A 17,067-nucleotide genomic window follows, 5' to 3' on the forward strand; every position below is an offset into this window, starting at 1 on the left:
ATTAGAACTATTAAACAAATGTCATTAGAATGAGAAGATTGGTGTTCCAAAGAGTTCTGTGAAATGATAAGGTACAGCTACACTATCAAATACACTGCATGATTTTGCAAACTTCTCTGAGCTAAAATCCCAAAAGCTTGACTCCAGGGAAAAAATTTAGTAGATTCTTCTTGCATTCTCTTTGATACTTATGGTGATTCTCCTTGAATGTATAAATTGCTTGTTGCTATCTCACTAAGCCAATTTATCAAGGTTTTCTATGTATGCTAGTTGATAGGAAATGATGAATATCAATAGTGTCATATTGTAGTTTTCAACACTGCTATTCTGAATAACTAGAAACTAAGTTGATGTCAGAGTAGGATTTCCAGCAATCATACCTGAGTATGTTATTTGATGTTCTCTGAAAGTCCTTTATGACCTACTTTTTGTTTTGTTTTTTTATCACTCAAAACTTATTTCCTTATTTTTTCATTTTGTAATAATCTTTTAAAACCAAAACCCCACATCATATGCTCATACAAACAAGTGATAAGTCATGTTTTCTTCTGGATTTCTACTCCCACATAGCATTCTTTCTCATAAATCCCTCTGAATTCTCCTGGATCACAGCACTGCTATTAGGAGCAAAGACAATTACATTTGACTGTCCTACAAAGTTTCCATTACTGTGCATAATGTTCTGGTTCTGCTTATTTCACTCCGCATCAGTTCATGTAGGTCTTTCCAGGTCTTATAGAAATCCATCGATTCATCATTCCTTATAGAACAATAGTATTCCATCACCAACATATACCATATTTGTTCAGCCATTTCCTAATCGAGGGATATTCCCTCATTTTCCATTTTTTTTGCCACCACAAAAAGCACAGCTATAAATATTTTTCTACAAACAGAGTAGTTCTCTCTTTTTTAAAAATCTTTTTGGGATACAAACCTAAGTAGTGGTATTGCTAGATCAAAAGGCATGCATTCTTTTAAAGCCCTTTGGGCTTTAAATTGCCTTCCAGAATGGTTGGATTTTGATCCACTCTGAGAAATTTCTGAGACGAGGGAGTTGTGCTTCACAAACTCACCGCCAAACTCAATAGTTTGAAGAATATCTTTTGTACATTTCACATCCAAACTAATCATGATGATGCTTCAATAATATCAGACACTTGATGGTGTCACTGGTTACAGACATCTTTTGTCCAGGTATATATCTTCAAGTCACTGAGGTGCAACTGCTCCTATATTCTATAAAAGACAGGGCAGACAAAAAAAAAAAAAAAAAAAAAAACCAAAACACCCAACAACCACCAAAAAAAAAAAGCCAAAAATCTACCTACAGGACCAAAAATACAATGCCAAAAAGGATTGGTAAAGTGTCTTAAGGACACATCAAATAATTTTTCAAAAAATATTGATGAAAATTAAATAGTGCAATTCTAAAAATTCATATTCTACAAGAAAATGGGGGAAATGGAAAAAAGTTTCAAAAAAACTATAAGTGGAAACACAGAAATGAATAATAATTCATTAGGAACATTACTGAGTATCTATAAATATTTTCAGTACACTACAGAATAACAATCCTTTAGGCCAAAGAAAGGTGCTATTGGGGGTGGAGGAGAAGATTAGGCTAAAATGATCATGATCATTGTCAGATAACTTAAAAGTAGGGATCCTTGTTCAGATATAGGTTGGATTAGAGGGCATCTGACATATCTTCCAAATGAGATTGTAATTTAATGACTAAAAGCCCAAAATTGAAATATGTAAACCTGGAGTCATAATACCTTTTAGAGGAAAGAAATGTCAAATTTTAAGTCCAATGAGAGATGTGATTACAATTCCCTTTGGAAAGGGATAAAAATAGTCTTTTTTGTTCATTTAGAAAAATGTTGCAAAATCATTCCAGGAACATTAATTCTCTCCTTTAATGCTTATATTTTCCTCCTATTTGTCTTGGTTCAGGTTAATATTATAGAGAAATTATGGTCTTGTTAAATCAAGTGATTTGGAATTAGTTCTCCTCAATGTGTTTTGTTCTTGATGTCTGCACAGTGGAACAATTCAATATTTTTCCGGCAGTTTTCTGTTAGCCTACAAATAAACCTTTATCATAAATTTCTTTGAGGTTTGGAGGTGGGGCCAGGAGAATGACATTAAAGCCGCTGGATCTGAAGTAAATGGCTTGGAATTTCCTGGGGAGAAAAATCTATTTTGGTCTTTCTAAAACCAGGATGATCCTCAAACATTTTTCACATCTGCTAATGAAAAACTAACAGAGCAGAAAGGAAAATGGGGTGAACAAATGAATAGGAAAAACCAAAAATAAACTAATTGTTAGAACTTTGCCTTTTTTCTATTTATTAATTTCTCTCCTTACATGTAATTTAATTGTTTATTTGTCCCAAATCCAATCATTCTAGAGTAGCAAAAGTAACTGTCAAGAGAACTCTGGTTATATTAACACATAGAGTCAAGCAGTAGTATGCAATGTGGTCCAGTCTGGAATTTGTGAAGCTCTTGCATTCATGTTTGGCACACCTTAAATAAGAAACAAGGACTGCCAAAATACACAGATAAAGTAGAAGAGAGTTAGAAAAGAGAATTTCTGGGGGCAGCTGGGTAGCTCAGTGGATTGAAAGCCAGGCCTAGAGATGGGAGGTCCTAGGTTCAAATCTGACCTCAGACACTTCCCAGCCGTGTGACCCTGGGCAAGTCACTTGAGCCCCACTGCCTACCCTTACCACTCTTCTGCCTTGAAGCCAATACATAGTATTGATTCCAAGACAGAAGATAAGGGTTTTAAACAAACAAACAACAACAACAACAAAACAGTTTCTAATGTGGAAAAAATGTTTTTTTTTCATATGAGACTTCTTTAATGGAAAGAAATGGATAGACCAAGAAACCCCTAAAATCAAGAGGAAGTATCTCAGTGGTTAGGCTAGTTTCATTGTCTCCCACAAATGGTTTTTTAAAAAAAGAGAAGAGTCACATATTTTGCCAGAAAAGAACAACCCATGAGTGTGAAGTAACACTTCATATTTAAAGAAAAGAGATAGTTCAAATGAAGTACACTATGTTAAATACTAAAGCCAAAATAAAATACTTTTTCATTCAACATATATCTAATGAAACGTGTTATATTGAAACTCTGGGAGCAGAGAGTCTCACTATTGATTGACAGGTGATGACCATTGGACATCAGAATGTTCCCAGAGGCCATGAGGACAGGGGAGAAAGCGGTTGGCCAGGGGGGTATAAATACCTTGGCAGCCCTGGCTTTTGGGTCCTTTCACTTCCCTTGGACCTGAGATCTGTGGACCCTGGTCTATTGGGATTTGTGACTTGCTTGGGTCAACCTTGCAAGAACTCCTGTCTTGTACCTGATTAACATTGCCAACCTGTATCCTGACCATCAATCTTCTTATTCTACTGTCCCTAGATATTTAAGAATTCAAACATCTTTAGTTATCTAGGTTTCCCAGGGCCCGGGAAGGATCTGGGAAGTGGGCAGGAGAAGAAGAAGAGGGTGGATAGGGGTGGTACCTGAAGGCTGTAAAGGCATAACAACGTCTGGCAAGAAGAAGAAGCTAAAGACATCTAACAGCAGCTAGCTTGCTTGCTCTGGTGTGGCTGTGGCCAGGCTGAGCCAGAGGAGCTAACAAGCCAGAATCACTTACCTGGCCTACAGCTCTGAGGGTTTACTATTATCATAATTAGTTTAGGGTTTCCCAATTCTTTTCCCCATTTCCCAATACTCCTTCTTTGCCAAAATATAGATAAAGCTATTCAAGTACCTTCCTGGAGTGGTTGCGTCATCACTTCTCTGGGAAGGGAGCAACGCAGTCAGATAAACCGTTTCCAAGGCTAACAGAGCTAATAGATGACCATCATTAATCAACCCAGGTGGGACCTGAAGGGATACCATCTACTGACCTGAAGGATCCTGCCTGGGCACTGTTATAAAGGAGGGAGGTGGTACAACATCTAGTTAGGCAAGACTCAGATCTCTTGCTCTAGCCACATATCTGAGCTGCCACTGCTGTCTCCCAATTGGCAGTGGTAGTATCCACTTTACCCCTCTGCTATCTCTATCTGCCCATTTATTTTACAAATGTAAACTTCTGAAATTCCTTACAAACATAACACCTTGTAATTTTTTGTAGGTAACTGAGGGTTGTTCTTGGGGGAGTGATATAAAAGAGGAAGTGGAATGGGAAAGGGTCCTTACACATCAAGTGGAATGAATATTCTGAAAATACAGCAAAGGAGTTTCACATATTGTTCATATGATTATTTAAAAAAAATATATATATATATATGCATATATATAAATATATAAACAAGGCAACTAGGTGGCTCAATGGAGAGAGTGCCAGGTGTGGACTCAGGAGGACCCGAGTTCAAATTTGACCTCAGACACTTCCTAGCTATGTGACCTTGGGTAAAGTCACTTAACCGCATTTGCCTAGCCCTTGAATTTCTGTCTTAAGAGTTGTTACTAGGACAGAGAATAAAAGTTTTAGTACATGTGTATATATTTATAAAAAAATGTCCAAGTAAAAAGACAAATGAGATAATTATTAAAATTACAAAAAAAATTTTTAATAACCCTTTGAGAATCTCTATAGCATGCTTTCAAATTATAGCTACTGTACTTCAGCTTATATATCCTAGGCAATGATTAACAGCTCCAAAAAGAAATAAGAATGAAGAAACCCCCACTAAATTGTTAATAAAAATATTATTCAAAAGGAAGGTAAAAAAAAAATCTAAACATAACTGAAAACTATAAAGGTTGATGGGTAAATGTGATTAAGTTTTCAAACAACTTTTCAAGGGCATGCCAATTGTCTTAAGTGAATCTATTCTGAAAATACTAAAGACCACTTGAAACACAATTACAAAAAGGGAAAACTTTAACTCACTACCAGATGAACAAGAGTTAACCTATTTTTAAAGTAGGTTATGCAAAGAAAGCAGATGGGTATATTCAATTATAGATGTACAATTTCCAACAAAGAAATGCTTTGTTTTCTGTAAGAAAGACACATTAATCTTAATTCTGAAATTGCACTGTTAGAGAAGTTTATAGATCTATTACAAGTTGTTGCATCCCCCACCCCACCCCAAATAAACTTTTGGTCAGAGAAGAACAAAACGAATGTGTAAGTGTGGCCCAGTGAAAGAAGACAACCTGAGGTCAGAGGACTTGGTCATGTTTCTGTCACTAACTGATGCAGACTGAAGTAGGTACACTTCACCTTTCTGAAACACAGAGCTCTCATCTATAAAATGAGATTAATAATTCACAAGGCTGTTGTAAGGATCAAAAGAGAGTATAGTTGGGGCAGCTGGGTAGCTCAGTGGATTTAGAGACTGGAGGTCCTAGGTTCAAATCCGGCCTCAGCTGTGTGACACTTCCCAGCTGTGTGACCCTGGGCAAGTCACTTGACCCCTATTGCCCACCCTTACCACTCTTCCACCTAGAACCAATACACAGAAGTTAAGGGTTTAAAAAAAAAGAGAGAGAGAGAGTATAGTGTTTTGCAGTTTTACAAAGTGTGTTTTTATGTTAGCTGCTACTTTTATTGAAAAACAAAACAAAAAACAAAACAAAAAAAAAAAACCACAACACTTAATGTTAGGTACCTGGCGGTCAAGGTCAACATAGGCATCATTTCCAAGAGAAACTGGAGATTCCTTGCTCATCAGCTGAAATGAAGATGACAATGATTTCAAAATGTGAAACATAACATTAAGAAAGAGAACAAGAAATAATATAATCTACACGCCATCTGAAATGCTATATTACAAGGACAAATAATTAATCATTATAATAACTAAGGTTAGAATACAAATAAAACATCAACAGAAACATTTTACTATTCTCTATAGTTTGTCTACTGAAATATGCTCTTTACAGTGGGTCGGGGTACATGATTTAAATCAAGAGGTAGTTTAAAATATAAAACTGGATTCCAGTATAGCCTCAGTCATAGTAATCTAATATAATTTATTCTTAAAATGAAACAAGGAATTCATTAAGTTAAAAACCACTAAATTTGTGTCAGTGATGGCAAACCTTTTAGAGATCACGTGTAGCACCCCACCCCCACCCCCGGCATTCGGGGGCAGAGGCTGGAATCTTAGTGGGGGTGGGGGTGGGAGTGGGAGTGGGTGTAGGTGGGGAACTTGCTTCCTACCAAAACAGAGATCTTCCCTCCCAGGGCCAAGCAAGGGATTGCTGCTGGGCTTCACTCAGCTGGAGAAGACTAGTAGGTCAGGAAGGTAGTAGGGGGAAGATTGGGGGAGGGAGGGTAGGAGAGGCAGTTTCTTATTACAATGTGGGGTGCACTGTCCTTGTCAAGTCCAGTACAATTCAAATGCAGCCCCTGCTCAGTTCTATCAATGTCAGTGACTTTTAGGCTTCTTATTTCCTTAACAGTGGTGCCCCCATGACACTACCTCCATGCTGGACTGCCTAGCCTATCACGTTTCATAGAGTAAGTATATAATAAATGTCTACTGAATTGGAAAATATACTTTAAAATGTTCTGTAATAATGTGGTAGCTAAACTTGATTATTTCATTTCCATTTCTATTATTTAGAACAGTGATTCCCAAAGTGGGCGATACCACCCCCTGGTGCTGCAGCGATCCTGGGGGGGGGGGGGGGAGTGGTGATGGCCACGGGTGCATTTATCTTTCCTATTAATTGCTATTAAAATTTTTAAAAATTAATTTCCAGGGGGCTAAGTAATATTTTTTCTGGAAAGGGGGCAGTAGGACAAAAAAGTTTGGGAACCACTGATTTAGAATAATGCACAGCTTTTAGAAATTCCATATCAATTTCTAACAAGAATGAAATATACAAAAACGTCATAAAAATGAGTTAATACATACCTCTTGAATGGCCGTCATGACAACATGCTGTACAGACTCTTCCATCACCATGATAGCTTGGATGTACTCTGAAAAGAAGAACGCTCTGGAATGTCACTGTTCAAATTAGATACTATTAAAGAGTCTCAAGGTTAATTCACCATGCATATTAACAATTTTTTAATTTTAAGTTCTTTTTAGGGAATTCTCAAGTATACACTGTACACTTAGGTAATGGAAGGGCCAAACCACATATTTCTTTTAAATTACATTTTCTCTCACCATATAAGATCTATCTTTGGGTAGAGACTATGGACAGCTTTTAGTATGAGAGCTAGTTTATATGACAATGTGGAAAAAATACTTATAGCAGTGTGGATCAGATTCTATATCAATCTTGCCTAAAAATGGAAAATCAGTTTTATACTTCTCTATGTTGCATTGTTAAACACTCAGTCTCCATGCATATGAATGAAAGATATTTGGTTCAACATAATTATTTTTCACTTCCTTTACCTAAAAAAAAAAAATAATCAAAGATCTAAGAAACTTAGATTTAAAAGCAGTCACAAAAGTGATTGGAGCAAAAAAGGTTGAAATTATATTGCCTCTAGAGGGCAGGCATTTCACAGAAATGGGTTTGAAACTGGTATGCTCAATGTTTCCAAGAAGTGAAAAGAATAGATTGATCAATTCCAACACTGCCAACAGAGAGAATCACTTCTTGACTAACGATGACATGCTAAATACTATTTATTGCAAAAGCAGTGGGACTAGTTTCATATATTTCAAGCTCAATATGACAGTATTGTTTGTGGCGAGCCTAAAGGGCCAATAAGACCTAATTTTCAAAGTTGTTTCTTCCCCAAAATTCTCTTAAGAAATAATTAAATTTAGACTCAAGGCCTGTTAAAGGTCATATAAGTAATATGCTAATGGATATTACAGTAGATAATGACCCACTAGTTTAGAGACTTTAACTATTAATTAACTATTAATTGAGGAAAATAGGTTTATAACCACATATAACAATCTCCTCTTATGAGGGCAATTAAACAGTAAGATAGATGACAAGATGTAAAATCAGCTCAAAGAATCTTCAAATGGATGAAATTCTAATCAGTGTGGACCATGATAAATATAGCCCTTTGCAAAAGCCTAAATCACAAACAGTTAACAAAAAAATTCAGCTACCATTCTTTTAATTAGATGTAATGTGGTATTTTAGGCGAGTTAAAACTTCTAGTTTATTAAAAATATTTTATTATGAATAAGCATTATGATAAAAACATGACAGTCACTTCAAATTAACATAAGTCAAAATCAGGCATTATCATTACAGCAATTTAATTTAAAGTAATATAGATAACAGATACACAACATTTTTCATGAGCCATCAGACTCTACACCATGTCCTTTAGTTTTGAGTTCAATACTTCTAAGAAGCAGCTTCTCATTGGCGTTGAAACACAGTTAAAAAAGGTATTAAATCCCAACTCTAAATGTAGTAGATGCACTAACAGTAATGCTCCAGAGACCTAAAAACAGAAACAGCAATGAAAGTGACAATGTTCTAGGGGAGCTAATGATATTGTGTTGGAAGAGAGGAGAAAATGACATTTTAGTGGGGTAGGTAGAAAGTTAGTAAGGTGCGAGAGGGGAAGCGTTAGTTAACAAGCGGTGTTGCCACGTCAAGGCCCTTCCCCGCGAACACCGTAAAATGCTAAATGAGAAAATGATCATGAATATTACATTAATATTTCATATTCTATTTTACAAACTTACAATCCAGTGCTGCATTGTGAGATGCCTCATCATGGAATGAGGGGCAACAGTATGCTCTTAAAGGTATTCTCAGCAAAATAAAAGCTCTACCCTTCAGGTGTCTTTGAGCATGTGCCCTGCAAAAGATTGTCTGATTTCCAAAGACCAATCTAGCTAAGTATTGTGTCTCCCTGCAATTAAACTTGGCCAATTGGTGATGAATTTTTTGGCCAATGAAAGCTATTAAACAAAGAAAAAATAAAAATGGCTCAATGCCCTATGTGGGCCCTCTTCTTTATAAACAAAACAAACCAAAAAACCTTACCTTCTGTTCTAGTATCAATTTGAGAGATAAGAATGGCAAAGGCTAGGCAATCAGGGTTAAGTGATTTGCCCAGGGTCATAAAGCTACAAAGTGTCTGAGACCAGACTAGAACCTAGATTCTCCTGACTCCAAGCCTAGCACATTATCCAGTGTGCTACCTAGCTATCCCACATGGGTCTCCTTCTGAAGTGAAGTTGCAAAAAAAAGCAGAGGTTAATACATCATTATTTTTAGACTATATACAAATGTTAACTTAATTTTTATATTCTAAATGAGTTCCTTTTCCAGTGAACAAGTATATATACTATTGGAAGAACTGAATTTTAACAAATATCTTCAATATAAATGAAACAAAGAACAAAAAGAACTTAATAGATAGATGGCTCACAAGTTCTCCGTGGAGAGGTAAATAAAGGAGTTGGCAGAAATGGTTTTATTCTATGTTCAAAGAAAAACATTTCATAGTCATCTTCAATGGCAACGTTCATGACAATATCTACAAAAAGAGCACTACAAAAATTCCTTTGAGTTATGTGTTAAGAGCTGTCAGCGTAGATGAGAGGCAGATTCTATGAAAACCCTGTAAGATTCACCAATTTAATCAACACTAACTTTAATATTCAATAAATTCAAGGCAAAGATGGGTAGAGAGTGTTATAGGAAAATATAGATTAAAGATTTTAGTTAGCAGAGAGCAGACCTGGCAAGCTGGCAAGAGAACTTGGAATCTAGCAAAGAAAATACTTTAGAAAAGATTGTTGAAAAATAAATTTAAAAAAAAAAAAAAGAGATCAAAGGCTTTTAGAGTAGAAGAAGAATATTTCCTTGAGAAGAGAATCAGAAGCTACTGGATACAGTAAGCACCAATTAACAATTTTAAAAAGAAAATTATCTTCTAATAGACAAAAATTGACTGGTTACCCATGAGAGAGAAGATCACTTCTGAATCATTTGTCTATGTAAATAAAGTCAGACCACTATCTTATTGGAGTAAAGATAAAAATCAATATAAATCTAAGAGAGAAATAAAACTGAGATGAAGAGATCATGTGGAACTTAAGAAAATATTAACTTGACTTGACACCAAAAAAATGAGAAATAAATGCAAATATTATTTTCCATCCAAGTTTAACTGACCTAATTAATTACCTCAAAGAAGATACAAAAGAAACTAACAATTGCTTTAGCCAAATACTTGATCTCCTTGCCAAGTAGAAAAATGTGGCAACTAAGGACAAAACCAGCTTAGAATACAAACTCTTTTAAGAGAAAAGACAGTGGAAAATTAACAGCTGGTGCCATCTCATTTAACACTAAGAAACAGTGGAGAGAACAAGTTTAGGGAAAGGTGATCAGCTAAGCCTCATCTGCAGTATCTGGAAGGTAACTGTTTATAGCCTTCAATGGCCTCAGGACAATTTTACTTGTTTGCATACTTGATCAAACTTTCTCTAAATTAGACTAAGTTTTGGCCTATCAAAATCAAGTCAATGAAAAATGTATTTTCCAATCTATGATATGCCATTGGGTAGGTTGCCCCATTTTATAATTTCTATTTCAGGTTAAAAAGCATGCAAAATGCTCCTTCCACTCTGAGAAAACACTTCTCATCAAGGCTATCTCAATCTCCTAGTGATAAACACTGCATAACCTTTCTGAACTGGAAGAACTTTCATTGAACTTTTAGAGTTAAATGTCCTTATTGATTGAATCATTTGCCTGTGTAACTTTCCAAATCTTGAGAATTCCCCCTTCACCAAGCATACAATTTTTCACTTTTTTATTTGGGTATATGTTTTGGTGTTTTAGTTCTTTAAGATTAGTCACTCACAAAAATGAACAATATAGAAATATGTTTTGTATGATAATACATAAATAATCCAGATTGAATTGTTTGCCAGCTCAAGGAGGGGGAAAAGAAGGAGGAAGGAAGACAATTTGGATCATGTAACCTTGGAAAACTTATGTGGAAATTTGTTACTACATGAATTTGGTAAAGAAAAATTTAAATAAAAAAATTTGAAAAAACTCATCAAACTACCAAAAAAAATTCCTCATCATCTATATCATGAGTACCAGTAGGAACTTAGCCACACATTACTGATTCTGACACAGTGAGAGAAGAGTACTTTTTTGAAAGAGAAAGAATTTTATATGTTGATTTTCTAATACAAATAGGGTAGGCAAACCAGAACAGAAATTTAACATAACTGGAGAATGCCAAATTTGAAAGAAATCAGGATGTAGTAAGAAAAAATGTAAATGCATAAAACCAAACTTGAATATAAAAGACCTAAACGCATAGTTTATCAATGCTGATTGTCACCAAATTTATCACCCCTCTCTTGGAGGAAGATGAGAGGTCAAGACTTGTGAATTTATTTGTGTAAGGGTCTCCTACTTTGGATTGTCTTTCCACCAATGCAAATTAGGGCATCTGAAAGAAGATGAGCTTTGAGTTCTAAAACTTGGGCAATACTACTAAATGTGTTGGGTCAGAGGGGAAAAAAAAGAGAATGGACTTAATTATTTAAACCTAGTTTCAAAAGTAAAGTAAAACACAGTAGACTATGTTTACTTTATCACCCACTCAACTTGACCCTTTGCAACATACCACTGTCCCCATTATTCTAATGAAACTAAAATTTCAATATCTGCTAACGACTACCATGTATTTTCTAAATCCAACAGTCTTTTTCCTCATTTAGCCTCTTTGGCGTACTTGACGTGTAGACTTTGTCTTTTTGATACTTTCCTCCTTGTCCTTCATGCCACCACTTACTTTGACTACTATGATTTTATTTTCCTAACTTATCTTTCTCCAGTTCCTTAAATGTGAGATTCTGTAAGACTTTGTCCTGGGTCACCTTCTTTCACCTACTCACATGGATTTGAAGATCACCTTTAAGGAGATAACACATATATATGCATATGTGTATCTTTACCCATAACAGTGTTCTGAAGGTTTTCTTTTAATCTTTTTCTGACACTTTGAGTTACTGCACTCCCCACACTTCCTAAAATGACGTGTAGAGGGAGTTTCATCCCTCTCCCTCCTGGATTGCCAACCCGGTTCATCCCATTTTGCATGCCAGTGCTGCATCCATGAACATGAATAAAAAGGTGTGGGTGTGACCTACCCACCTCTATTCTTTTGGAGGAGGCAGTGGAACACCATGGCTGAGTCAGCCAGCCATGTGGAGAACCACATGGTCAAAGTTAGTCTAGATTAGATTTAAATCTCAACCTATCTGCTTTTTCTATTTCAAGTGATAATTATTAAACTTTATGGAAAATAAGAACTTGGAGATATTAATTTAAATCTAACAATGATAAGCGCTCTGATATTGGTTATACATATGCTATCATAAGAAATATTTTTTCAACTCTCTGCCTGGATATTCATTAATATCACAAATAACACGTGTTCAAAACAGAAATAATCCCCTGTATATGACAATTATCTCTTCCCACTAACTTTCCTACTTCTGTTAATGACACCACTATTCTCCTGTTTATCTAGGCTTTTAACTTCAGACACATCATCTATTCTTTCTTCTCTCCTATTCCTTACCTTCAATCAGTTGCCAATCCTTGGCATTTCTACTTCCACAACTTATTTCTGATTCTCTTTCCTTCTACTCTCATACAAACTTCCTTGCTTCAGGTCTACTCAATATTTGTTTGCCTTCATAATTTTAACAGAATCTTAACTAGTCTTCCTGCTTCCATTCTCCATTCCACTTTAATCATTGCTATACTTAATTAAAAACAAACAACTCTCCTTCCCCCTGCCAAAACACATTTAGACATCTGATCACAAGGATCTATAAAGAAAGTGACAAAAACAAAAATGCTCCCCTCTGGAAGTTTATATTCTGATTAACCAGGTGAGGTTTGAACTAACACCCAAAGAATCTGTTAACTACATTCAAAGCCCTCCACAATTTGTTTTCAACTTCCTTTTTCAGCTGTCAAATGTTACTACTCATCAAACTCTTTATACACACATTTTCGTTAACACTGTCTCTAATTCCTAGAATAACTACCCCATTTCCCTCTCTTCTTTAATGCCTAACTCAGATGCCACCTCTTCTTTGAAGCTACTACTGGCTTTTCTAATTAAAACTGATCTCTGCCTCATCAAATTTCTTGGTTTTTTTTTTTTCACTTCCATTCTACCTTGTATTATTATTATTTTTTTGCATATAGGACTTTCTCTATTGGATTATAAGATCTTGGAGAGCACAATCTTAGTCACAACTATCTTTGTATCTTTAACATGGTACTCAGTAATTCATATGTAGCAGTTGCTTAGTAAGTATTGAAACAAAGAAGAATTTACAAAAGACTATTTTAAGTTTTTGAGATCAATATGATCAACCATAATCATAGAGGACAATAATGAAGCATGTTATCCACCACCTATCAGAGAGGTGATGTAATATAGGGTGAATAAAATGCATTTTTTTTTAGACATGGGCAATGTGGGACTTAATTATGCATATTTGTTACTAGAGTTTTGTTTTTCTTTTCTTTTTTGCCTATTAAATATAATTTAGGGGGCCAGCTGGGTAGCTCAGTGGATTGAGAACCAGTCCTAGAGATGGGAGGTCCTAGGTTCAAATGTGACCTCAGATACTTCCCAGCTGTGTGACCCTGGGCAAGTTACTTGACCCCCATTGCCTACACTTACCGCTCTTCTGCCTTGGAGTCAATACATAGTATTATGTATTGTATATGTAATGTAATAATACATATTGACTCCAAGACAGAAGGTAAGGGTTTAAAAAAAATAACTTGGGAAAGTCTGAAGTAGTCACACAGTACAACCCATACCAAGGAAAGAATTCCCTCAACAACATGCTCATTTGTTTATGTTGCCTTGTCTTAAAGCTCTTTTCTTTTTTTTAAACCCTTTTTAAACTATGGTTGATTTTTTGGAAGTCTGTCTGATCCCATGTTCTTCAATCTTTGTTAGTTAATCACTCACTACATATTTATTTTACTACTGTGTGATAGACATTATAGATTATGCAAGAAGAGAGAAGATATAGTACAGTGATGGTGAACCTTTTAAAGATCAAGTACCCAAACTATAATCCTTATACCACATGTAAGCCCTCTACCTTAACCCAGACAGGGGAGGGAGGAAGGGCTCCCATTGGGCTGCTGGGCAGAGGTGTGGGTCATGTGAAAAATGTCCTCAGGCATAGTGGAGAGGGGGAAGGGAGTAGCCCTCCAGCATGCTCCAGTATGCACACCATAGGTTTGCCAACACGGATACAGTACTTACCCTCAAGGAGGGCAGCTGGGCATAGATGCTACATATATGAAATAGTTAGGGAGCAATGATATAATAACTGACATTTATGTAACTTATCTCATTTTATTCTCATAATGGACTTTTGAGATAGGTTCTTCAGTTATTATTGCAATTTTACAGAAAAGGAAAACAAAATTCAGAGAGCTCAATTAACCTTTTCTAATCATAACTGAAATTTGAACACAATTATCACTGTCTCTTAAAACACCATATTATTTATAAATACAATATTTAAAACCCTTACCTTCTGTGTTAGACTCAATACTGTGTATTGGTTCCAAACAGAAAAGCAGTAAAGGTTAAGCAATGGAGGTTAAATGATTTGCCCAGGGTCACACAGCTAGGAAGTGCCTGAGGCCAGATTTGAAGGCAGGACCCCTGTCTCGAGGCCTGGCTCTCAATCCGCTGAGCCACCCAGCTACCCCCAGCATCATGTAATACAAGAACTACAATTTACAATATGATAATTTTTAAAATTAACATTGAATTGGGAGTCAGGAAAAGTAGATTCTGACTGAATTTTCTGGAAAACAAGAGCATCTTAGAAAATAAGTATATTTGATCATTAAATGAGAAGGTAATAATAGATGACCTCTAAAACATTTCAGGATCTATAACGCTTAAGTGCTAATGGAATTCAGAGAGAAAATGTATTCATTTAGGTTAGACTGGTCAGGAAAAATTTCATAGATAGAAGAACTTGCTTGGGGTCCTGAAGAATGGATAAGATTTTTCTGGAAATGGGGTTGGGTGAGAAGCAGTATTTTATTTGAAAATTTTTATTTTTAATATTTATCACAATTTTTTAAGTTTCAAATTATGTCCCTGTCTTCTACCCCTCTATCACCCATTGAGAAGGCAAGTAAGATATTATACACATGAAGTCATGTAAAACATATTTTCATATTAGCCATGTTGAAAAAATAAAACAATAAAAAGCAAGAAACCTGTACTCAAGAAAGTTTATCAGTTAAAAGGTAGTATTTTACAAGAAGAGAAAATTATAATCAAGTTTACAGAAGCAAGGATCATAGAATCTCAGACTGGCTTGATGAACTTCAGATACCATTTAGTCTAAAACAATAGCCTGCCCAAATCCATATAAACGAGTGCTCATTTGCTGACAGGGAGTCTTGAAACTCTTCTTCTTCTTCTTTTTTTTAAACTCTTACCTTCCGTCTTAGACTCAATACTGTATATTGGTTCCAAGGCAGAAGAGTGGTAAGGGCTAGGCAATGGGGTCAAGTGACTTGCCCAGGGTGTCACACAGCTGGAAAGTATCTGAGGCCAGATTTGAACCTAGAACCTTCCTGTCTCTAGGCCTGGCTCTCAATCCACTGAGCTACCCCAATTGCCCTCTTGAAACTCTTTAAGAAGAGGGAATTTATCATCTCCAAAGGAAACCTCTTGAATTTTGGATAGAGCTCTTGGTAGGAAGTTTTTAGTTGCACCATGATTAAATTTGCCTTTCTAAAGCTTTTCTGTACTGTTCCTAATTTTAGCAAACTATGTAAACCATTGTAATAGAGCATGTCAAAGAATATGGCTTTAGGAAAATGAACTATTCTGATATCTTAAGGAGGAAATATGCAATTACTTCCAAAATGTTTACCTTGCTTCTGCTCACAGTTCACAGCACATCCCAAAATGAGTTGAAGCATCCTTCCAAGCTCTGCAGCATCTGAGTGTTCCCCAATAAGATTAACATCAGGAAGTGTAAAATCATTAATCTGTTGTCCTAAAATCTGAATAACGGGGGAAAAAAACCACATATTTATATCTGTGCTGAAACAAAGGAATTAAAACAAAATTTTCAAATGATACTAGTATCTGGATATGGCTGTAAGAGGTATAATTTAAACTAAATTGTCCTAGTCTCCTCCTTCCCACACCAATCTTCCTTTCTACCTAGTATACTACCCTAAGCACAGTAGGCACTTAAACATTTGTTGAAATATTTAGATTCTTTACCTAATTTCTTCCTATCTCTTTCCATATTTCTGGCAGTTTTGTTGGCAAATGAATTAAATCTCCCAAAACCCTTACCTCATGGTTGTAATCCAGAATTCCTTTTAAAATTTTCTTCAAATTGCTTATCTGTTCAAAGAAAGAGAAAAGATAGCTGAATAAAAGTAAAATATAAGCTCGATTTAAGTCAATTTCCTTTCTGTTCTTTTGAAAAACTGTTACTTTCTGAACACTAATCATGTAACCATGGACAAATATTTTAAATTAATCAATAAATACATTAAAAAATAAAAATAAAAAATAAAAAAATTGAGGTGGGAAAAATCCCCCCTCTTACTTTCTGTCTTAGCAACAACAGAAGGCAAGGGCTAGGCAAACAAAGTTAAGGACTTGCCCAGGGTCCCACAGCAAGGAGGTATCTGAAGCCAGATTTGAACCTAGGTTGTCCTGACTCCAGGCCTGGTGTTCTGTCTACTTTGCTACCTAGTTGCCTCAAGTCCAAATACATTTCAAGACATTTTTATGGATGATCAATGATTTTAGTCAAATAAAGTGACATTAAAAAAAACAAAACAAAACTTTAAGATCTTGCTATTGAAAAAAGGAATTCTTTATTCCTTTTCTTTAATTTAATGGGGGACCTGGAGGTCGTCTTACCATAGAGATGTGTAGGGATTAACTAGCCCACAGTGGCAGGAAGTAAAAACCATAGAGACAGGAAGTGAGGTAGGAGGTAGTTATAAAAGGTGCCAAGCATTGGTTGGTCAGGCTGTCAGTTGTTGATAGTTGTGGGGAAAGTTGG

At 35.7% G+C, this 17,067-nt stretch overlaps 1 protein-coding gene across 1 annotated transcript in view; it reads right to left on the reverse strand.

Annotated features, from left to right (window-relative positions):
* Positions 1 to 17,067, reverse strand: part of HOOK3 (hook microtubule tethering protein 3) — a 116,206-nt gene that overhangs the window by 59,339 nt on the left and 39,800 nt on the right. Inside the window, exons 4-7 of the mRNA XM_044663532.1 lie at positions 16,344 to 16,394; positions 15,910 to 16,042; positions 6,904 to 6,971; positions 5,650 to 5,712 (exon numbers count right to left, since the gene is read on the reverse strand). Coding sequence (XP_044519467.1) covers positions 5,650 to 5,712; positions 6,904 to 6,971; positions 15,910 to 16,042; positions 16,344 to 16,394 — 315 coding nt within the window. The remainder of the gene's footprint in view (positions 1 to 5,649; positions 5,713 to 6,903; positions 6,972 to 15,909; positions 16,043 to 16,343; positions 16,395 to 17,067) is intronic.

This window comes from Gracilinanus agilis, chromosome 2, assembly GCF_016433145.1.
Source record: "Gracilinanus agilis isolate LMUSP501 chromosome 2, AgileGrace, whole genome shotgun sequence".
NCBI classification, from domain to species: domain Eukaryota; kingdom Metazoa; phylum Chordata; class Mammalia; order Didelphimorphia; family Didelphidae; genus Gracilinanus; species Gracilinanus agilis.